The 24,551-nt window shown below is 40.4% G+C and overlaps 1 protein-coding gene across 1 annotated transcript in view; it reads left to right on the top strand.

Moving 5' to 3' along the window:
• Positions 1-5,904: 5,904 nt before the first annotated feature.
• LOC145093901 (1-aminocyclopropane-1-carboxylate oxidase homolog 1-like) overlaps positions 5,905-24,551 on the top strand; it is a 69,109-nt gene continuing 50,462 nt past the window's right edge. The window contains exon 1 of the mRNA XM_079032144.1: positions 5,905-6,629. Within this exon, the coding sequence (XP_078888270.1) occupies positions 6,094-6,629 (536 nt within the window). The 5' untranslated portion in view covers positions 5,905-6,093. The remainder of the gene's footprint in view (positions 6,630-24,551) is intronic.

The following is a 24,551-nucleotide window of genomic DNA, read 5'->3' as shown; positions in this document are numbered from 1 at the left end:
TCTTGTTGCGAATACCCTTTTACTACAAGCCTAGCCTTGTTTCGAATAATATTGTCATCTTTGTTGGTTTTATTTTTGAAAATCCATTTTAGCCCGACAATCGAAACATCAGAAGGTTTAGGAATAAGTCTCCAAACCTTGTTTCGTTCAAATTCAGCCATTTCAGATTGCATGACAACAACCCAATCTGAGTGTTCCATTGCATTCTTTACTGTCTTTGGCTCTATTTTCGAAATAAAAACATTAAACATACACAATTCTTGATTCGCATTCAGTACCTCATTTTTTGGCATGAATCTGAGCTCTTGTCAACACACCATCTTGAGGAATCCTTATGACTTGTTCTTTGGGATGACTTTTTGTCCATTTTCCATTGGTGGATATGCCGGATCGAAGTCTAATGGTGCATCCTCATACACTTCATCGTTTTCAGTTTTACCAACTGAAATATTGTCATCAATTTCATACTCCCCCTCAACTGAACCTTCAAGCTCCCCATCAACTTGATTATTATCTTGATGCTCCCCCTCAACATGTTGATCTACATTTCTTTTCTCCCCCTCAAAAGTATGCCCACCTTAAACACTGATTTCATTAGTCATATGCTCCCCCTCCATACGAACTTCAGGCATGCTTTCGCAACAATTTGAGTCAGATGTACAAGTAGAGTCATCATTGTGTTTTGAGGATTCTGATGTTTGATTATCAGTAGCATGAATTTCAGCATCCATAGCCCTATCAGGAATACCAAATATTAATTCATAATCAAAAGCAATAGAATTTTCATTTTCAACTTGAGTATTTGAATCAGCTATGATGGATTTTTGTTCAAATTTGCGATCTATCTGCTTAATAAAATAGTCATCAAAGGTTAAGTTGAAAGTCTCTTCAACTTTTCGTGTTCGCTTGTTTAACACTCTGTATGAAATAGAATTATGCGAATATCCTAAGAATATGCCTTCATCTGCCTTCGCATCAAACTTCGAAAGATTATCTTTTAAGTTCATTATAAAACACCTGCAACCAAAAACATGTAAAAATTTTACATTAGGTTTTCGATTGGTAAGTATTTCATATGGAGTGATATTGAATCTACGATGAATGAATGAACGATTCTAAGTAAAACACGCAGTTGACACAGCTTCAGCCCAAAGATATTGAGGTAAGTTCACATATGTCAACATTGTCCTGACCGCTTCGCATAGAGACCTATTCCTCCTTTCGACCACACCATTTTGTTGTGGTGTATATGGTGATGAAAAATTATGCGAAATCCCCTTAGCTGTGAGAAATGAATCCAACTTTTGATTTTTTAACTCAGAACCATTATCACTTTTGATCTTGCAAACACTCTTTTTAAGACTCAACTCAATCTTCTTGATAAAGTCAATCATCGTTTGAGCAACATCAGATTTTAACCTGAGAAAAAATACCCATGTAAATCGAGAAAAACCATCAACAACAACTAACATGTACCGCTTTTTGTTGAGTGTGTCAACAGTCGATGGTCCACATAAGTCGATGTGAAGAAGTTCCAACGGTTCTACGATATTTGAATCTATAATGACTGGATGTCCTTTTCTGTGTTGTTTTCCTTGTTTGCAAGCTGAACATAAAGTATCATTATCAAATTTAAGTACATGCAAACCTCGAACCAAATCTTCAGTGACAAGTTTATTGATATTGCAAAAGTTCAAGTGAGACAATCTGCGATGCCATTGCCAGCTAATATCATTAGAAGCCTTCGACAAGAGACACACTGCTGGTTTGCCCACAATCGGATTGATGTCAAGTGTGAACATATCTCCATATCTTTTTGACTTGAGAAGCACTTCATTTGTGTTCACTTTTGATATGATGTTGCCTTCTTCATTAAACACCACCTGATTTCCAGTGCCCACAACAAGTTGCGAAACACTAATCAAGTTATGTTGAAGGCCTTTCACACAAGCAACTCTATTTACCGTAAATTGCCCATTTGTGACTTTTCCATAGCCTTTCACTTGACATTTATGATTATTACCGAATTTGACCACTCCAGCATTTTCCAAGCTTCTATAATCGCACAAGTTCTCCTTTCTTCCAGTCATATGACGAGAGCAACCACTGTCAATATACCATTTCGAATCATATTGCTCGTCACACATCATCTGCAATTAATGAAAAAATTTAGGAACCCAAGACTTTTTGGGTCCTTCATTAGTATCATTAAACAGATTCTTAGAATTTAAAACCCAGATTTTTACTTTTTCCTTCACACTTTGAATTAAATCAACATCATCAGATCTAGATATTGAAATAAACTTGTTCAATAGTTTTGGGTTTTCCTTGATTTTCACCTCAGCCTTCGCAACCTGCTTAACTTTCATAACTGGTTTCCATTTTTGTACTGGAACGGTTGAACCATGAGAAGATAAACTATCAGCAGAAGATTCATTCAACTTTATCCATAATAATGTCTTAAGCTTTCAAGATCCAAACTTTAATACACCAAAATGACCTAAATGACCAAAATAACTTGCATGGCTGAAAAGCAAGGCAAAGGATCAAAACTTTCCTAGTCCATGAGGTCCAAGAAAACATTCTAAACTTGATCAAAAGGTGTTGAAGTCCAGATCTAAAACATACAATGTTGTTGGGACCTTGGAGAGTAATAAAGTTGCAAACTTTATTCCCAACTCTCACTCAAAAATCATTAACATGGACCAAAACACCAAATACACTTAGATCCAAAGATGAAATACAATAAATCTTAGAACTTTATGACTTACAAAGGTATAGAAGGTAGATGAGAGTTTGGATCTCTAATTGCCAAGCTTTAAGGATCAAACTTATATGAAAACATTGCTTCAAAACCACCAAAAACTCCAAAAAGTAGATGAGAGAGGAGAAGGGAGGGTCAAATCTTAAAAATGGAGGCTAGGGTTTCTTTCAAGAGGTTCTAGATATGATGGAGGCTAAAAAAATACCCTAAAACATGAATCCTTACCTTTAAATACCTTAAAAACCCTAAAATTTTCATGAGCTTTGAGATGCACAGTTCTCATGTAACATCCCGAAATAGCAAGAGTAGAGTTGAAGGGCTAAAAGTGTAAATTGGGAAAGAGTGACTCGGCGAGTCCATGGATGGACTCGGCGAGTAGAGTCGCGACTTGGTCGCGTGTTAAGTAGCCGACTCGGCGAGTCGATGAGATGGACTCGGCGAGTAGGCGCTGAGTGGAGAAAACCCTAATTCTCGGGGTTGAGCCCTATTTAAGGAACATTATGTTCCCTCCCCAGCCTCTTTATTTCCCCCTTGAGTTCCAGAAACCCTAAATCGCGGAGAAGCACCATTGTTGAGTGGATTGGAGCATTGGAGAAGTATTTGTTGAAGAAAGTTTGGGAGTTTGAAGGTGTGGAGCAAGGGGCTTTGCTTGGATTCGAGTTTCCTTGCATTTGGGGCTTTCTTTTAAGGTAATATCTCGTTCTTAGGCTATTGCTATCTTGTTTCTTCATTTTGGGGTTTGAGGGAAGCCTATCTTGAGTTATATTGGAGTCTAGAGGTTAGATCTGAGGTTGCTACCTCATATCTGGAATGGAGAAGAGTTGGGATGCATGAAAGTCCCTGTGTTGAGTGTTGGATGAAGCTATCTTGTCCCAAACCTTAGCCCTAATGTGCAAAATGCGTAGATCTCCTTGGATTCACGTAAAGTTTGCCACTTTACGTGATGGATGGGTTGTAGGAGGCTAGATCTATGTTTTGGAACAATTGCATGGCCTGGAATGCTTCTGAATGGATTCAGACCAGTGGTACTCGGCGAGTCACATGAGTGTACTCGACGAGTTGCTTAAAGATGAGCTGGAACTCGACGAGTTGGAAGAACAACTCGGCGAGTCGGATGAAGATGGCCTGGAACTCAGCGAGTTGTATGAACAACTCGGCGAGTAGGTTGATGATAGCCTTAGACTCGACGAGTCTGTTCTTGGACTCGGCGAGTCTTGTCGAAGAGTCTCGATATTCTCTGGTTGAGTCGAGAATCGGTGAGTCAAGGGATGACTCGGTGAGTTGTGTGCGAGTGGACTCAGAGTTGTTGGACTCGGTGAGTCTCGGGGTTACTCGGCGAGTTAGGTCGCGGATTGAGTAAAGTTCTGAGTATGGGAACTCGGCGAGTCATAGGGTTGACTCGGCGAGTAGGGTCAGTCAGGGGTTGACTTTGACCTTGTCTTTGGCCAAGGGTTGATCAGTGGTTTCCAGGGGTATTTTAGTAATTGTTGATTATTGTTTTGAGTTCAGTGCATTGGTGGTTGACCAGTGGTGGAGATCGTATCAGTGATCGGAGCAACTTGGGTTATCTGCTCAGTCGGCATTTTCGAGGTGAGTTATCCTCACTATATCAACAGGGTCTAAGGCACCAAGGCCGGCCCTTATCGAATTGAGATCCGGGTAGTTGTTGCTATGTTATTGTTATGTTGTTGTTGTGATATGTTTGCATCCTGAGAGTTAGGATGGTATATGTTAGAGGCCTGATTGAGATCGGTATCCTGAGAGATAGGGAGGCGCTATGCTAGTGACCGGTTAGGTCGGTATCCTGGTTAGGATGATGATATGTTATGTGATCTGTTTGATCTGCTTGAGGATTGTGATTTGCTTTATGATTGTATGTATGTATGTGCACATGGTTGTTTGGACTGGAGTTGGGTTGAGGCGAGTCCTGCTGTGTGCAGTAGGCCAAGATACCCAGGGCGGACCGGTTGTCCCGTAGGTCCAGCGAGCGGTCCGGATAGGCTATAGGTCCCGAAAGGGTGGACTAGACGTGCCGAAGGCTCGGAGAGTGGACCAGACAGACTGAAGGCCCGGTGCGGGCGGACCAGTCATACTGTAGACTCAGAGAGTGGATCAGGTGGATTGAAGGCCCGGGAACAGGCGGACCAATCACACTGCAGACTCGATGTATGCGGATAGACTCAGAGGGTGGACCAGGTGGACTATAGGCCGGTGCGGCGGACCAGTCATACAGTAGACCCGGAGAGCATGGTTTTTCTGTGTTTAGATATGTTGTGGCATGATATGTGTGTATGGTATTTGCGGTTGGTATTTTGGGGATATCTCACTAAGCTTTCGGGCTTACAGTTGTGGTTTCATGTTTTTCAGGTTCTTCAGGAGATCGTGGCAAGGCGAAGGCGTGATCGTACCGCTCCTCATGATTTCGTAGTGTTATGATTCTGGGAACACGATAAATGTTTTGTATTGAAAACCTTTTTGTAAAGATTTTATGGAATCGAGATGTTTTTGAAAAATTTAAAATTGATTGTATTTTTCGGTCGTTACATCTCATGTCATGAGGATATATTCTCACTTTATGAGCACTTCTCACGTCGTGAGAACGAGTTTTCATCCAATTTCACTCTAACTTCAAATAGTCATAACTTCTTCGTTTCAACTACGTTTTCGGCTATCTTTATATCCACATAAATGTATTTACGAGCCCCATTTTTCTATCTAGTTAATTTTTGCTTAACACATGTTGAACTAAAAACCATAATTCATGAAAGAAGTCTAAAACATCATTTTTCTCATTTTATCCTTTGATTCCAAGACACAAACGAAAGCTTTAATCACTTATCCAACATTGTCATCATCCAATAAGATCTAAATCTCATTCCCTTGAAACCCAATACCTTTACTTAATTCATTCATTGTCCACAATCCCGAAAATAAAGAATTTCTTGAAAAAATGATGTTACAAAAAGTATTCTGAAATATTAAGAATACCTTGGTAATCTAATGACCAATTTAAAAAAAAAAAAAAAAATTAGTTGTCACAAAATACCGATTACAAATATTTTGATCGATATTTAAAGGATGTTTGAGATTTCATTTTATCATCAAAATACTTTTAGACAAGAAATTATTGACTTATGGTGGAAAAAAAATAGTTTTATGAATATCAAATATAACAATGCCAACCGACAATAGATGATAAATCATGAAAACAGTATACATAAAACGACATAAAAAATGATACTAATGATTATCAATGCAGTGAATAATATCTTATATTGAAGATAATATCCAGTGGGATAGTGTAGAAGCCACACAAGAGTACTGAGAAGATGGCCCTCTTTAGTATGTCTCCATGCACACCTGAGTATGACCGGAAAGCTGAGCTCACAGCTTTCGACGAAACCAAAACTGGTGTCAAAGGACTTGTAGATGCCGGAATAACGGAGGTCCCTCGGATGTTCCATCTACCCTCACCTGAAAATCTAAACTCCAATCAACACTCACACTCAGAGCTTAGTCTTCCGACCATCGATCTGGAAGGAATCAACCAAGATCCGATCCGGAGAAAAGAGGTGATCGAGAAAGTGAGGGATGCATTCGAGACATGGGGTTTCTTCCAGATAGTGAATCATGGAATTCCTGATAGCATGTTGGAAGAGATGAAAAAAGGTGTTTTAGGGTTTTTTGAGCAGGATAGTGAGGTGAAGAAACAGTGGTACACTAGGGATCGCAGCGGGAAGCATAAGTTCGTGCACCACAGCAACTTTGACTTGTACACTGCAGCGGTGACTAACTGGCGAGACTCTTTCTTTTGCACCATGGCTCCTGATACTCCTCAACCAGACGAGTTGCCATCGCCTTGCAGGTATGCTTTTCAATCTATTTCAGTGAAAAAGATGGTGTCGTGAAACTAATGAGTGGTGGGTAATGATCACAATCAACATTTGGATAAGGGAGTATGTTTTTTGATCGTCCAATATTTTTGGTTTGCTTTACCGATATTTTTTTATTTATTCAAAGAAACAAATTATAATTATAAATCGTCTAATAGTATTCTAAGCATCTTCAAACATTTTCCTATTTTTTCTTTTTTTATCAATTATAATTAGATAAACTTAGACCGTTGGAAATACTTTTCATACCACCACATTAAGAGTATATTTTTAATTATAAAATTTATAATAATTGAAATTAAAAATATAAGATTGAACAAAAATTCATAAAAAGTCACATTAATTTATGAAATAAAACTACATTATAGATTAAAAAATTAAAAAATGAAAACAAACAAAGAAAAATAAAATTACATACGAATTTGTTTTTTCATCGCTAGGTCCTAGCCCTCAAGGTTGTCGGCCAACATCTTCAAAATTTGAATGCCGCTTACGATTTGTTGTTCACATTGCAAAACCCCTTGCATGGCGGTTTTAAATAACATTTTAACAAAATATTTTCGATCAAAATAAGTTGCAAATTTCAATTGCGTGGTTCCATTACATCACTTTCAAATTAGTTTGGAAAACATCATGTTAGAGGGTAACAATAGTTATGTAAAAACAATTCTAAAGGAAACAATATCATCATTACAAAAACCATAAGTCTTCTAAAAATCTTTAATCTTCTGAATTCTCATTTCTAACAATAAGTGGTTATTTAACTTGTAAAAATATATCAATACAGTGGGTTAGGTTATGGGGAAGATAGTACAATCCTAGGGTTAGACACTAAATAGATAACATATGAAGGGACACTAAGTTCATATCTAAACATACAAACTCATACCTCAACAAAATAACAAAATCGTCAAAATTCATCATTGGGGATAAAACATAACTCAAAGTACATTGTCATAAACATCAAATCGCATACAAACATAAAAAAAAAAAAAAAAAAAAAAAAAAAAAAACTAAAAGGTTAGGAAACCCCTAAATCTCAATTAAAACTTGATTCAAGTGTCTATGAAGGAGATGTTGTTTGAATATTAAATCAAATAGGAGAATGAAGTTAATAAACTCCAATAAAACATAGAATAAAACTTGAATAACAGATTTTAGAATTTTTATAAACCCTAACATAAACATTAAAGTGAAAAGAATTAGATATACCTTCTCAAGCTAGGGACTGCTGGGGGAATGTCCAGGTCTTCAATGACTTCTTTCAAGAGCTTCAATCATCATTAGATAAGGTAAAATAGCCATGGAAAAGCTCTTGGGGGCTAAATATGTTTGAATAGGGGGCGAGGAAGGGTTGGAGATCTACTGTCAAAACTATAAGTATTTGTCTAATATTGTCCCTGAAATTCAAAAGCTTACACTTAGACTAGCATTTTGACTTGGAAACTAACTAGTAACTGTAATATTTCCCTAAATAACCTTGATATAACTTTTGACATCCAAGTCCTATTTAGTCAACAAGAACCAAATCTTAACTTTCACACATTGGTAACCATTGTTCCCTAAAACATAACTTCCACAAATAAGACACATTAAATATATTATGAATTCCATGCAACTCTTAAGGTGACTCCAAATGATAAGATTGTTTCCTAATTCTTTCTGACACATTCAATGACCCAATATACCTTGGATTCAACTTCCATATTCTTTCCAAATATATCTACCCTCTCGATGGTGACACCTTCAATAGTACTTAATCACCTACTTCAAATTTCATTAGATGGTTCTTGTTTGCATAGTTCTTTTGTCGACCCTACCACCACCAACATTCTCTCCCTAATACTTTCCACTTTCTCAATCGTCTCATGAATCAAACTAGGCCCCATGAATAATTTCTCATTAACTTGTAACCAACAAGACAATGATTAGTACTTCTTTCCATACAATTCTTCATATGTTTCCATCTTAATCGTCGAGTGATAGTTTTTGTTATAAGAGACTTTAATCAATAGGAGATGCTCAACACAACTCTCCGAAAACTCTAGCACACATGATCTCAACATATCTTCTAAACTCTGAATTATTATCTAATTATGGTCGTCAGTCTATAGATGGTAATAGTAATCAAGAAAAAAAATTATTCCTAATTCCTCTTGCATAATTCCTCTTGATGCTTAGTTTTACTTAAAGAACAAGTCAAACAAGCACTAATATATTTTTCAATATCGAGCTTCATGGTAGACCACTAATAATACAACTTCAAATTCATATATATCTTAGCTTATACTAGGCGCACTAAGTATCTAGTAACATCTTTTTCCTATCTACATGCATAGGTACCTATATCTGACTCTAGAATGTTTTAATCCATATGAGTCCTTCTAAATAACTATAGATTTCCTTAATTTATGTTTCTTCCAATTATGCTTTTTACTTGTATTTATTGTCCCTCTTTCAAAGCTTCAACAATGGATGGTATCACATAAATTATTAGACACTTAACCACCTTTTTTCCTTTATTTCTTTTCTACTTAAAGCATCAACGTATGTTAGCCTTGTTAGAATGATATACAAGTTCATAATAAAAATTGTAGTCTTTATGAGTAAGCAAGTAGTGTAAATTGTTGTGATCAGCGTACAAATGAGATTTTATTTCATACAAATAATGTATATATATATATATATATATATATATATATATATATATATATATATATATATATATATATCTTCAAGTTATGAATCATGGTTTGAATAATTCAACTTATATGGCTTCAATGATGAATAGGCTATCACTTTACCCAATTGGGTAAGAATACAATGCAATCCTTTTTCGGACGCATCATTGTCCAAAACAAAATTTTCCACTCTTTCTAGTAATGTAAGAATAGGCACTTCACTAGCTTCTTCTCAAGGTCTTTAAATGCTTTCTTATGGATGTTGGAGTATATATACTTCTTATTCTTTTTAGTCAATGTCATTAAGGGACATGCAATCAGTGAGATTTTTTCAATAAATTTGTGGTAATAACCCGACAATCCAAGGAAACTTCTTATCTTGGTTACTCTTTTTGGTAATCCCCATTTTTGCAACAACTTCAATCTTGGATGGGTCCACTTTTATCTAATTTTTGGTTGATTATGTGACTAAGAAATTTTATTTCTTCAATCTGGAAGTCAAATTTTGAAAATTTTGCATATAACTTCTCTTCCTTCAATGTCTAAAACACAAGTCTTAGTGTTCTTCATGCTTTTCATTTATCTTCGTGTAGATAAGAATTTTGCATATAACTTCTCTTCCTTAAACGTATTGAGATACAATTTATATACCCTATTTCTCTAGTCGATAAAATCGCATACATATTGCATAAGCCATAAGGCATCACCAAAAACTCAAAATAGTCGTATCTAGTTTGAAAAGTAGTCTTCTAAAATTTTTCATTAATTTCTTACTTTTAGTTGTTGTTAAACGAATTGAAGAATTATTTTAAAAAAATAATTCGCTCCCTACAATTAATCAAATAGATTCTCAATCCAGGGTAAGTGTAACATCCCAAAATACAACTCAAATTTTTTTTTAAATATAATAAAATCATATGTTGAACGTCATATCATAAATCCATACGTCAAATATCTCAAACCATAATATTATGTCGTGATAAAACTGTATCAAATCAAACTAAGTATCAAAACAATCTCCCAGGACAAAAACTGAAGTTGTGGTGTGTGCGATGCCATCATCCCGAGCTCTTCCCTTTACTTGCGGAAGTACCTGAAACCAAAACTGAAACTGTAAGCACGAAGCTTAGTGAGCTCCCCCAAATTACCACATACCACACAAACATATAACAATTACTAGGCCTTGCCCACTGCATCGGACCGAAGTCCAGAAACTGCATCGGACCGAAGTCCAAAACTAACCAGGGCCTTGCCCTCTGCATCGGACCGAAGTCAGGAACTACTGAGGCCTTGCCTCCTGCATCGGACCGAAATCGGGAACTAAATGGATCGGACCGAAGTCTGGAACTGCCTGCATCGGACAGAAGTCTAGAACTACTGAACATAGCATAGCATAAACATATCAACTAACACAACAACACATACTGCATACTGCTTCGGGCCATAACCCGGAACACATAACACGCAAACCTGTCTGAGCCACGAAGCCGTCAAACATACTAACTACTGCATCGGACCGAGGTCCGGAAACTACTGCTAGCTAAACGGGCCGACATTGTGGCCTTAGACCCGTTCCTACTAGAAGGAAACTCACCTCATGAACTAGCTGCTGAGTGTATGGCTCTGGAAGCTATCTGCTTCTGCTCCGGTATCTCCCCGGCTACAATTCCACAAGCACACTCAATTAAATACTAATAACTGTATTGGGGTAAAATGACTCTTTTACCCCTGGCTAAAGTCAACTCTCCCAGTCAAAGTCAACTTACAGTTGACCTGACTCGCCGAGTTAGGCCGCCAACTCGCCGAGTCCCTACTCTCACTTCTCAACCCTGTTCGCTGCTACTCGTTGAGTATGGAATCAACTCGACGAGTTCCATTTCGATTCAAGAACTTAGGCTATCTGCATCTGACTCGCCGAGTTGTATGAACAACTCGACGAGTTGTTCTTGAACTAAGAAGATTGCCTTGCACTTGCCGAGTTGTATGAACAACTCGTCAAGTGCCTCCATTACTGAGTCTGACTCGGCTCACTGAGTCCATTCCACTACTCACTGGTCCCCACTCAAAATCACTCAATAAGGGGAAAAATTGGGGGCTCGCGGCTCGACACACCGAGTCCTAAGAACGACTCGCCGAGTCGCATGCATGCAGTTACTATAAACTCGATTCTGCTTGAATCCAGCGCATATAACTTGTAGATCTGGGCTCCTTAGGCTCGATTAACACGTAAAGATTCTATCTTTACGTGCATATAAGCATTCATGAATATTAAAAGGCTCAAAAAGCATAATAAAGGCTAGATCTAGGGTTCTCATGCAAAGCAACTTCAAAAAGGCAATAGATCAGGGCTCTACAACTCCTAAATGAACAGATCTAGGGATATCTCGACCCACCAAGGCATCCATACAACTATAAAGCTTGGAAAATACATTAAACTAGCCTTAGAGGTGTTCCAATGGAGGTTTTAAGCACAAAACAGAATGATTCTGAGAAATACCTCAATGAACTTTGATTTTGACCTTGGATCTTTGCTCTACACCTCTTCTTTTTGGTCCTTTCTTCTTTTTCTTCTTCAAGCCTTCAAGAATCCACACAAAACACTTAATCAAACAAGGAATGGTTTAGGGTTGCTCACAGGCTCTCTCTGAGGGTGAAGGAGGCGAGTTTGGGGGCACATATCATTGCTTAAATAGTGAGCAAACCCGGGGATTTAGGGTTTCTTCCAGACAGGCGGACTCGCGCGAGTCCCGAATATGGACTCGTCGATTCGCCGACTTACATGTTCTCGAAATCCCGTCTCCACTCGACGAGTCGGGCTATAGACTCGCCGAGTCCTTCTGGAAAACTTCAAAATAATAAACATGAAAACAACATACCAGAGACGGGACGTTACAATTCTCCCCCACTTGACTCAGACTTCGTCCTCAAAGTCTGCTACGGCTGAATTTGCAAACAACTCCGGGTAGTGCTCTCTCATCTCCTCCTCAGCCTCCCACGTCCACTCAGACCCCTTCCGGTGCTGCCACTGCACCTTCACTAACTCAACCACCTTGCTCCTCAAGGTCTTCGTCTTCCGATCCAAGATCGCCATCGGCCTCTCAATATAGTTCAGGCTGCTATCGACCTGAATGTCCTCCAGGGGCACCACCGCTGACTCATCCACCAAACACTTCCTTAATTGGGAAACATGAAAAGTGTTGTGAATCTGGCTAAGCTCCGCTGGAAGATCTAACCGATACGCAACCCGTCCAACCCGGGCCAAAATCCTAAAAGGACCAATGAACCTGGGGCCTAACTTGCCCCTCTTCCGGAACCTGATGACACCCTTCCAGGGTGAGACCTTCAGGAGGACCATATCGCTCACCTGGAACTCCAAGTCTGAACGCCTCCTGTCAGCGTAGCTCTTCTGCCGACTTTGCGTAGTCTGTAGTCTGCTACGAACCTGCTGAATCAACTCGGTCGTCCTGAGCACCACTTCGGTGCTCCCAATGACTCGTTGACTGACCTCGCCCCAACAAATCGGGGTCCTGCACTTCCTCCCATAGAGCATCTCGAAGGGAGGCCGATCAATACTCGCATGGTAATTTTTGTTATACGAAAATTCCGCTAACGGAAGATACGTATCCCAACTGCCACCGAAGTCTAGGACACATGCCCGGAGCATGTCCTCGAGAGTCTTAATCGTCCTCTCGCTCTGCCCGTCCGTCTGAGGGTGGAAAGCGGTGCTGAAATGAAGATGAGTACCCATCTCGTCGTGAAACCGCTTCGAAAACCTGGATGTAAAACGGACGTCTCGGTCTGACACCACCGATATCGGCACTCCATGATGTGCCACTACCTCCCGCACATAGATGTCGGCTAACTTTTCCGCCGATATGCTCTCTTGGATCGGTATAAAGTGAGCACTCTTCATCAACCGATCCACTATTACCCAAATCGAGTCTACCCCACATGCGGTCCTGGGAAGCTTGGTGATAAAATCCATGGTGATGTGCTCCCATTTCCACACGGGAATGTCTAACGGATGAATCTTGCCATGAGGCCTATAGTGTTCTGCCTTGACATTCCTGCAGGTCAGGCACTTCTCTACATACCAGGCTACATCCCGCTTCATGCAGGGCCACCAGTAATCGGGTCGAAGATCTCTATACATCTTCGTCACCCCGGGGTGGATAGAAAATCGAGACTTATGAGCCTCGTCCATCAGCACCTTCCATACTCCGCCCCAGTATGGTACCCACACTCTCCCGTGAAGAGTCAACAACCCTCGACTATCATAATCAAACGAAGCTACTCGGCCCACTATCCTCTCGCACTTCTGCCTTTCCTCCTTGAGGCCCTCAACCTGAGCCTCTCTGATCCGCTCCAACAACGGAGTAATCACCGTTATCCTCAGACATAAGTCCCTGATGGGGGCTGCTGTCGCCTTGCGGCTTAGGGCGTTGGCCACTACGTTGGCCTTCCCTGGATGGTAAAGGATCTCACAATCATAATCCTTCAGCACATCCAACCACCGTCTCTGCCTCATGTTTAGATTCAGCTGATCCATAGGTACCTCAAGCTCTTGTGATCCGTGTAAATGGTAGAACAGACCCTATAGAGGTAATGTCTCCAAATATTGAGGGCAAACACCACCGCCCCCAGCTCTAAATCGTGGGTAGTATAGTTAGCCTTGTGAGGCTTCAACTGTCTCGAGGCGTAAGCTATCACATGCCCTTGCTGCATCAATACTACTCCCATACCTGTGATTGAGGCATCACAGTAGACTACAAAATCCTCTATTCCCTCTGGCAGGGTAAGGATCAGAGCCTCGCACAATCTCTACCTAAGGGTCTCAAACGCCGCTTGCTGCTCAGGCCCCCAACGAAACACCACCGACTTCTTGGTCAGTCGGGTGAGCGGTACTACTATCTTGGAGAAATCCTGAATGAATCTCCTATAATACCCTGCCAAACCTAGGAAGCTCTGAATCACGGATGGAGACTTCGGGACCTCCCACTGCATCACAGCCTCTATCTTGGCCGGATCTACCAAAATACCCTTCTGGTTTACGAGGTGACCAAGGAACTACACCTCACGCAACCAGAACTCGCACTTGGAGAACTTTGCGAAAAGTCTCTCCCTTCTCAAAACTTCTAGCACCTCCCTCAAGTGCTCCTCATGCTGCTCCTGAGTCTTGGAATACACCAAGATATCATCTATGAATACTATCACAGACTAATCCAGCATCGGTCTGCATATGCGATTCATGAGATCCATGAACGCGGCTGGAGCATTAGTGAGCCCAAAAGGCATCACCACGAACTCGAAATGATCATAGCGGGTCCTGAAAGCAGTCTTCTGCACATCCTCGCCTCTAACCCGCATCTGGTGAGATCCGAAGCGTAAATCGATCTTGGAGAACCAAGATGCCCCCTGAAGCTGATCAAACAAATCGTCTATCCTCGGGAGGGGGTAACGGTTCTTCACCGTTACCTTATTCAACTCCCGGTAGTCTATACACATACGGTGCGACCCATCCTTCTTCTTCACAAACAGGATCGGCGCTCCCCAAGGTGAACTACTCGGCCGAATAAAACCCTTGTCTAGCAGCTCTTGCAGCTGCGTAGACAACTCCTGCATCTTAGAGGGAGCTAACCGGTACAGTGCCTTAGCTATCGGAGCCGCACCGGGAATTAGGTCGATCCCGAACTCGACCTGTCTCTCAGGTGGTATTCCCGGTAAATCCTCTAGAAATACATCTGGGAAGTCTCGCACCACCGGAACATCGTCAACTGTCGTCTTGCCCTTCTCCCGGGCATCCAAGACATAAGCTACATAACTGGCGCAACCCTGCTGAAAATAACGCCTCGCTCTCGCCGCTGAACACAGAACTGGTCCGCGTTGTGGCCTCTCGCCCTGAATCACTAACTCTCCCCCGCTGGGAGTGCAAACCCTCACTAATTGAAGCTCACAATCTATCACCGCCCCATTGGGGCTCAACTAATCCATTCCCACTATAACCTTATTCCCTCGCAGGGGAATAGGGCCCAAATCCACCGGAAACTGCTCGTCGAACAACTGAAGACAACATCCTCTGTGCACCCTGGCGACCCTCACGGTCCTGTCGTCTGCTGTCTCAACCTCTAGTGGACAATCCAGCTCCCCTGGAGCTCTACTAAATCTCTTGCTAAGCGCTAGCGATACAAACGATCGGGTAGCCCCCAAATCAAATAATACTGTAGCAGAAATTCCGTTCACAGAGAACGACCCTATACAAAACATATAACCATAAGCGATAATCAATAATAAATACAGAGATGAAGGGAAGATACCTACCTGTCACCACATCAGGAGTCGCTCGCGCCTCCTCTGCTGTCATCTGAAAAGCTCTACTCTACGCCACTGGCACCTCGGCTCGGCCCTGACGGCCATCTGTAATCCTCAAGGTAGCAGGGGCAGGTGTCGCCACCTTCCCCGCTGTAGCTAAACTCGGACACTGGGACTTTTTATGTCCCCTCTGATTGCACTGAAAGCAAATCAAATTTGATGCCGTAATGGCGGTAGTAGGGGTTGTACAATCTCTGCTCAAATGCCCAGTCCGACCGCACTTGTAGCAGCCGGAGCTCCCTGCCTTGCACACCCCATCGTGCAATCTCCCACACTTTCCACATCGACCATGGCTCTGATGACTCCTGGATCTGTGATCTGAAACCTTGGGCTTTTTGCCCGAACTACCTGTACCCGAAACCGCCCCCGACTTCCTCTTCCTTTCCATCTCAAGATCAATCTCCCTCTCCCGAGCCCTAGCAATCATGTCATCCAATGTTTTACAGCTGGACCGGCTCACAAACTGGCGAATATCACTCCGTAGCATCTCATGATAACGGGCCTTCTTCATTTCCTCGTCAGCTGCATACTGAGGAACGAGAAGAGCCCTTTCCCTGAACTTGGCGGTGATCTCCACCACAGTCTCTGTAGTCTGGGTGAGGTCCTGAAACTCCCTGGCTAACTGCTGTACCTCAATAACCGGTGCAAACTCCGCCTTGAATCTGGTAGAGAAATCAGCCCAGGTCATGGCATCTAACGCTGCATCATCTCCAATGGCATGTCCAACCTCCTCCCACCAATCCCGTGCCCTGTCCTTCAGAAGACAGGATGCCAATCTGACCTTGTCCCCCTCGGGACATCTACTCGAGCGGAATGCGTTGGCCACATCCGCCAACCATCTAGTACCCACTATGGGGTCTCGTGCCCCGTGGTAGTCTGGAGCTCCACATGCCCGGAACTCCCTGAAAGTAAGCGTGCACGACTCCGTCATAGCCGCCACCTTAGCACGAAAGGTGCCTAGCTTCTCCTCCATCATCTCTAGTATACCCTCCTTGATCGAACCAAAGATCACTGGAGTCTGCTCAAGAATGATACGAGTGACTTCTGAAGTGAAGAACTCTCTGGTCTGCTCATCCAACTGTTCGGCTCCTGAGCCTGATCCCGATCCTCCTCCGGCACCTGAACTGCCGCCTGCTGGTCTAGAGCGTAAAACCACCATTATGAAAACACATTACGATAAATGTCAGAAACGCTGATATATCTCGAGGGATCACTACTAATACAGACCCTCCGATCTCATCTCGGCCTTCCTTGATTCGAGTATAGATCCTCTGCTTCCAGTAGTATGGGCCCCTAGTACCTTCAACATCAATTCGTACTTTCCTCAAGGACTGCCTCGACTCCACCCGACCACTACTACTACTGTTGATCTCTACTACACTCATCCTAAGCTTGCCCTAGGGAAATATCCGACTCAATCCTTACTAGTCCTCAGCTGCTGAAGGCCTCCTGGTGATGCCAATTAGTCATTACATGAATGCCATCACATGTGGCGAGGCTCAAATAATCCTTCGAGTACAGAACTCGTCCCCACAACGATTAGAATCAAACAAGAGCTACGCAGTAGGGCCAAATCCAACACTCTGAGATTATTCAACCCTGTTCACATGTGATGTGGCGCATTCACCTAACGGCTAACTCCCATCACTCAGTGTCCTACAAAGCACAAAGCAAGTAGCATTCGGACACGAAAACTACTCAAGCAATTCTATCCTAGCAATGAGAAACTGTACTAGCATACAATGCTAAGCTCGTGCTATCAGGCATAACCTAGACAGGCTATCCTACTGCTGTCTACTTGATGCTAACATGCAATTCTCATAAAACTGGAACACACAAAGCAGGCACATAAGGTATCCAACTAGATCCTTAGTCCTATACTAGCATACTGTTCTACTGAAACTGAAACACTTGATCATAATAAAAACTTGTATGGGTTACTTAGGAGTACTTACTTGAGCTCGGCTGATCGCATGCACCACACCCTTATCTTGTTTTCAAAACTCTTTTCTTTCTAAGCGCTTTTCAAAAAAATTTCTTTCGAAAACATTTTCCTTTTGAAAATCTTTTTATCTTTCCCTTAGTTTGAGTTCAGACACACCCGAGAGTGTATCTGAATCCCTCAAACCAAGGCTCTGATACCAACTTGTAACATCCCAAAATACAACTCAATTTTTTTTAAATATAATAAAATCATATGCTGAATGTCATATCATAAATCCATACGTCAAATATCTCAAACCATAATAAAATGTCGTGATACAACTGTATCAAATCAAACTAAGTATCAAAACAATCTCCTAGGACAAAAACTGAAGCTGTGGTGTGTGCGATGCCATCATCCCGAGCTCTTCCCTTTACTTGCGGAAGTACCTGAAACCAAACTGAAACTGTAAGCACGAAGCTTAGTGAGCTCCCCCAAATTACCACATACCACATAAACATATAACAATTACTGGGCCTTGCCCACTGCATTGGACCAAAGTCCGGAACTAACCGGGGCCTTGCCCTCTGCATCGGACCGAAGTCCGGAACTAACTGCATCGGACCGAAGTCCGGAACTGACTGCATCGGTCAGAATTCCGGAACTACTGAACATAGCATAGCATAAAAATATCAACTAACACAACAACACATACTGCATATTGCTTCGGGCCATAACCCGGACCACATAACACGTAAACCTGTCTGAGCCACGAAGGCGTCAAACATACTAACTACTGCATCGGACCGAGGTCCGGAAACTACTCCTAGCTAAACGGGCCGGCATTGTGGCCTTAGACCCGTTCCTACTGTAAGGAAACTCGCCTCATGAACTGGCTGCTGAGTGTATGGCTCTAGAAGCTATCTGTTGCTGCTCCGGTATCTCCCGGCTACAATTCCACAAACACACTCAATCAAATACTAGTAACTGTATTGGGGTGAAATGACTCTTTTACCCCTGGCTAAAGTCAACTCTCCCGGTCAAAGTCAACTTACAGTTGACCTGACTCGCCGAGTTGGGCCGCCAACTCGCCAAGTCCCTACTCTCACTTATAAACCCTGTTCACTGCTACTCGTCGAGTATGGCATCAACTCGACGAGTTCCCTTTCGATTCTAGAACTCAGGCTATCTGCATCCGACTCGCCGAGTTGTATGAACAACTCGACGAGTTGTTCTTGAACTAAGAAGATTGCCTTGGACTCGCCGCGTTGTATGAACAACTCGTTGAGTACCTCCATTACTGAGTCTGACTCGGCTCACTGAGTCCATTCCACTACTCACTGGTCCCCACTCAGAATCAATCAATAAGGGGAAAATTTGGGGGCTCGCGGCTCGACACGCCGAGTCCTAAGAACGACTCGCCGGGCCGCATGCATGCAGTTACTATAAACTCGATTCTGCTTGAATCCAGCACATATAACTTGTAGATCGGGGCTCCTTAGGCTCGATTAACACGTAAAGATTCTATCTTTACGTGCCTATAAGCATCCATGAAGATTAAAAGGCTCAAAAAGAATAATAAAGGCTAGATCTAGGGTTCTCATGCAAAGCAACATCAAAAAGGCAATAGATCAGGGCTCTACAACTCCTAAATGAACAGATCTAGGGATATCTCGACCCACCAAGGCATCCATACAACTATAAAGCTTGGAAAATACATTAAACTAGCCTTAGAGGTGTTCCAATGGAGGTTATAAGCACAAAACAGAATGATTCCGAGAAATACCTCAATGAACTTTGATTTTGACCTTGGATCTTTGCTCTACACCTCTTCTTTTTGGTCCTTTCTTCTTTTTCTTCTTCAAGCCTTCAAGAATCCACACAAAACACTTAATCAAACAAGGAATGGTTTAGGGTTGCTCATAGGCTCTATCTGAGGGTGAAGGAGGCGAGTTTGGGGCACATATCATTGCTTAAATAGTGAGCAAACCCGGGGATTTAGGGTGTCTTCCAGACAGGCAGACTCGCCGAGTCCCAAATATGGACTCGTCAAGTCGCCGACTTACACGTTCTCGAAATCCCGTCTCCACTCGATGAGTCGGGCTATAGACTCGCCGAGTACTTCTGGAAAACTTGAAAATAATAAACATGAAAACAACATACCAGATATGGGACGTTACAGTAAGGGATACTAATTCTTAATGGTAACTTTGTTGACGTTGCGGTTCTTAATACACATTCTTATCAACCCATCTTTCTTCCTTACAAACAAAATAGGAACTGTCGAAGGTGAGGTGGTTGGTCTTATAAAACCCTTATCGAATAGTTCTTGAAGTTTGGTTATAAGCTCGCTTAACAAAAAATGTGTTAATCGATATAGTTCTTTTACAATTTGTGTAGTTCATGGTATCAATTTTATAGGAATATTCACTTATCGATCTGGGGGAGAAGTCCTGATAATTCCTCAAGAAAAACATCATAAAATTCTTTCATCACATCAATTTCTTCTTTCGTATTCTTTTCCTTTACCGTGTCTAGCATATATTTTGAATATGTTGGACATCCTTTCTTTAAATACTTTCGTTTCTTCATCAAATTAACAACACGAATAGCTACACGTCTCTTGTCTTTATAAATGAGAATCAGGTCACCATTGGTGGGTTTCAATCGCACCAACTTCTTACTAAAAATTTTTTAGCCTCATACATTAACAACCAATCCATGCCAAGGCTAACATCGAATCCTCCAATTTTCATAGGAATGAGGTTTTCTTGAAAACTAACACCATAACACTCAACGATGACATTTGCATATTCTTTGCTAACTATAACAGATATATTGTTCCATATTCCGATAATTACTCTTAGTTTTAGAGAAAATGGTGGGGTTATTAATTTTTTTATAAAGTCTTTTCACACATAACTATAAGTGGATCTGAGTCTAAGAGTAATGACACGGGGATGGAAATTCTTAATAAACTTCATGAAACTAAATCCTTCTCTTCACATGACTTTGTCTTGGTCATTTAAAAAGCTTGAACCCTTTCCCCTTAGTGGTTCACATCTCTTACTTTTATTTCCTCCTTAGTTTTTTGATTATGTGTACATTGTAGAGATATGCTCATATCAAATTGAACCTTATTTCCAAAATTGAAACAAGTCACTCTCTTTTAGAACTTGTCCTACAAGACCCATCCCAATGCTTCCTTGTTTCGTCAAACTTTCCCTTCTTATGATCATGACCACCCATTGCTACCAAGTTTCATTCATTCTTCTTGTTATGACTTGAGCTTCCATGTCTTTCTTTGTCCCATTTTACTATTGTTTTCTTAATCTTCCTTGAATTCCTCATTTTCATATCAAGACTAGTCGTTTCTTTAGAATTAAAATTTAAATTCCACGGTAGACCTAGCACCTACCTAGCTAGCTAAGTCGCTTCATCTGGTGCCAACCGCCTAGAAAAGCTTAAGAGCTTCCAAAATTTATAGTTATTCTATGTCAAATACTCATCTTTTATTTTTTTCGAATCTAGAAATCAATTTTAGGGTCTTGCACTTCTTCTTTGGTGCAATATATTTCTTTTAATCTTTCCAATAACTCTTCCCATGATAACCTCTCAAGCTACATAGTTTCACACTTCCTTAGAGATCTAGCTACCAATCCAGTATGGTATTAATGGATGGGCCATTCACCAACTAGATGTGAAGAATCTCTTATTAAATGGTGATTTACATGAGGAAGTTTATATGGAGTAACCTTTTCGATTTGTTTATACGGGGGACTACGTCATAGTTTATAAATTGCATAAATCACTATATGGATTAAAGTAACACCCTTGAGTTTGGTGTGTATGTTTTAGTGTTATGGAGACATTTTGTCTTACAAAGAATCTATTAAGATTAATTTGTGTTATTTACTTCATCTTCTATGTTGATGGTGTTGCAAGTACTTTAAGTGATGGAATAGGGCAAGAAGCCCAAATATTTTTTGGTATATCGCTTTCAAACTAAAGGACCTATGTCCTTTAAAATAATATGTAGGAATTGAGATATCACATACTCCGAAAGGGATATGATTGTCTCAACTAACATATTGTTTGGATATATTGCAGGACTTTAAGATGATTGCCAAAAACTTTATGAGGCCCTATTGATTTCATATATCAAATTGAAAGTGGATAATGGAGATCCACTTAAATGTTTAGATAAATATAGAAGAATTATAGGAAAGCTTAACTACATAACGAGTACAGACCTAGACATTTCTTTTGTGCTCAAAGTTCTAAGACAATTTAATTCATCTCCATGAACCTCATCTTGAGATGATATTTATCATATTCATACCTAATGATCATAATGTCAACGAAGGGTTCACATATGTTGCATATAAATGGGACCCTAAAAACAAATGGTGTACTATATATTATTGTCTGTTTGTTAGAGGGATACAAAATTAAGAAACAAATTCTTATTTCTCAATCAATTGTTGAATCTAAATATTTGTTGGAGGGAAAAGAGTTTTATGGATAAGTAAGAAACATAATTTCATTTCATGATCAATTAATGAATCTGCATATATAGCTATGGCTTAGACTACATATATGCTGATACATATATGAAATTTGCTTGATGAAATTGGCTTTGGTCAATCAAAAGCAATCAAACTATATTGTGATAACGAGGAAGCTATCCATATTCCAGAAAATCACGTGTTCCATGAAATGACTAAACATAATGAAGTAGATTGCATTTCACTTGTAAAAATCTAAAAGAAGGAATCATCTCTAGTCCCCATGTTTAAGCAGGAAGTCAGATACACAATTTCTTCATGAAAGCTTTATATGGATCATGAATCTCTTCTATTTGCAACAAGTTAGCCATGATTATTATTCATGTTCCAGCTTCAAGGAGAATGTTAGCGTGTACATGTTGTACTTATTATCATTGGCATAGTTAACCAATGGACATGTAAGGTTTCCTATCTTTACGGTTCCTACTTGTCTTTATAATTATGTACGATCTCTTTGTAAATTTAATCAATAAAATAATTTTAACCTCAATCTTCTCCTTTTTTACACTTTCGTATCTTACCCCACAACCTTTTTGACCTTTGCATTTATTCAACAGCCTTTTAACTTTTTATTAGAAAAAAGTGATTGTTAGTAAGAGTTGCTTGGTTGAGAAGATACCATTTTAACCTTATCAAACGAATTCATAAAATTTGAATACAAGGTAATTAAGTTGACATGCCCTTTTTTTTATCCAAAATATGTTCGAATCCCAGGGGAAGTTGTTGGACATCAATATTGATCGAGACAACTCTAGTTGCATACATACGCCTTCATAGTGTAGGAGTATTATCAATTAGAATAACAACCAACTCCACAACCGCATTAGTATCTAAACCTATACCACATACCCACATATCATTCTTTCCTCTAAAGTTTTTATCTTCAGTAGAGGACAGTCTAACCATCAAACTTTCCATTAAATAGATCAATTCCATGCATCTTCAAGATCAAATAATATGAACTGAAACACAATTAATCAAACAAACTCTTTGATTAAAAGGAAAATAGCTCAAAACCTTTGTGTTACAATCTTAATAACCCTGACACAGCTTGAAAGATAATATAGACATTTGATATCGACTTGTACAATTGAATTAAGAAACTTTAGTTTAGACCAACTTGCCACAAACCAATTTACTTGTTCAACAAGTGTTTGGATTCCAAGACTTTAGGATTCCAACAATTAGCATCAAATCTCTAAGTCCTTCTAGAGACATCTTCAATCCTAATCAAGCTTCGTGTAACGTTCCAACAAATCATGACCAAAAATTTTCCATTTTAAATTAATAAAACTATAATCCAAACGTCTTCATAAAACCAAGATAAAACAAATTGTATCAAATACATATGAAACATTAGAGTAATCATAAAATGCAGAACAGGATGATGTGTGTACTACAATTATCCCAGGCTCATCCCTTTCGAACTAGAAGTACCTGAAACATAAACTAAAAACTGTAAGCACAAAGCTTAATGAGCTCCCTAAAGTACCACATACCATACATAATAAACTTATAATGGGCCCTCCCAATATCAAGCCCAGCTCAGTATACAGATCTGCCAGTCATCAAGCCTCACCTAGGATTGGGCCCCGCCTGGTATACATATAACATATAAACATACAATCATACAAACACATGCAATAATCATAAATATAATAGCATACATGATAGTCATCAGGTCTTTCCCGATAAACATACAAGAACATAGCACATGCAAGAATCACGCAGACATCTAGCACCCTAACATAATAAACCATGGGCCAACATTGGTGCCTTTGACTAGCTAAACACATTAAGGAAACTCACCTCTAGCTGCTAAACCACAACCAAGAGTCTAAGTTATTTGGCCCATAACCAGGGTAAAATACCATTTTACCCTTTATCTATCTTGGCCTAAAGCCAAGACCTAACTCAACTATTCAAAAGACCCAAGTCCTAAGGCCTAATTTATGGCCAAATCTTCCAAATTGGGCCCAAAACCCATCATGACCTAATATCCAAGAAGTCTAACAAGCTAGCTCCAAGCCCAAAACAGAGATCTAATGGCCCAACCAGTCCTAGTCTTACAAACCCAACTGTGGCCCAATACAGAGGATGTTAAGCCTAAAAGCCCATTTGTTGAGTATACGAGGCGTATGCAGCTTGTACGCTTACCGTACTCCATCCGGGGCAAGTACGCACATCATACTAGCAGGGTACGCTCAACGTACTCCCCAATTTGCCAACCTAATCCATTAAGCACTTAATCGGTTGATACCTTAAGACAAACTCTCAAATCTGGTCCTATAGCAGAAGTTATCACGTAAAGTTGGCAACTTTATTCTCATGTATGGCTTTATGCAACTCAAA

The sequence above is a fragment of the Lactuca serriola genome, chromosome 3 (genome assembly GCF_051521515.1).
Source record: "Lactuca serriola cultivar US96UC23 chromosome 3, Lser_US96UC23_V15, whole genome shotgun sequence".
Classification (NCBI taxonomy): domain Eukaryota; kingdom Viridiplantae; phylum Streptophyta; class Magnoliopsida; order Asterales; family Asteraceae; genus Lactuca; species Lactuca serriola.
The sequence above is the reverse complement of the archived record's forward strand: the minus strand, read 5'-3'. Positions and strand labels throughout refer to the sequence as shown.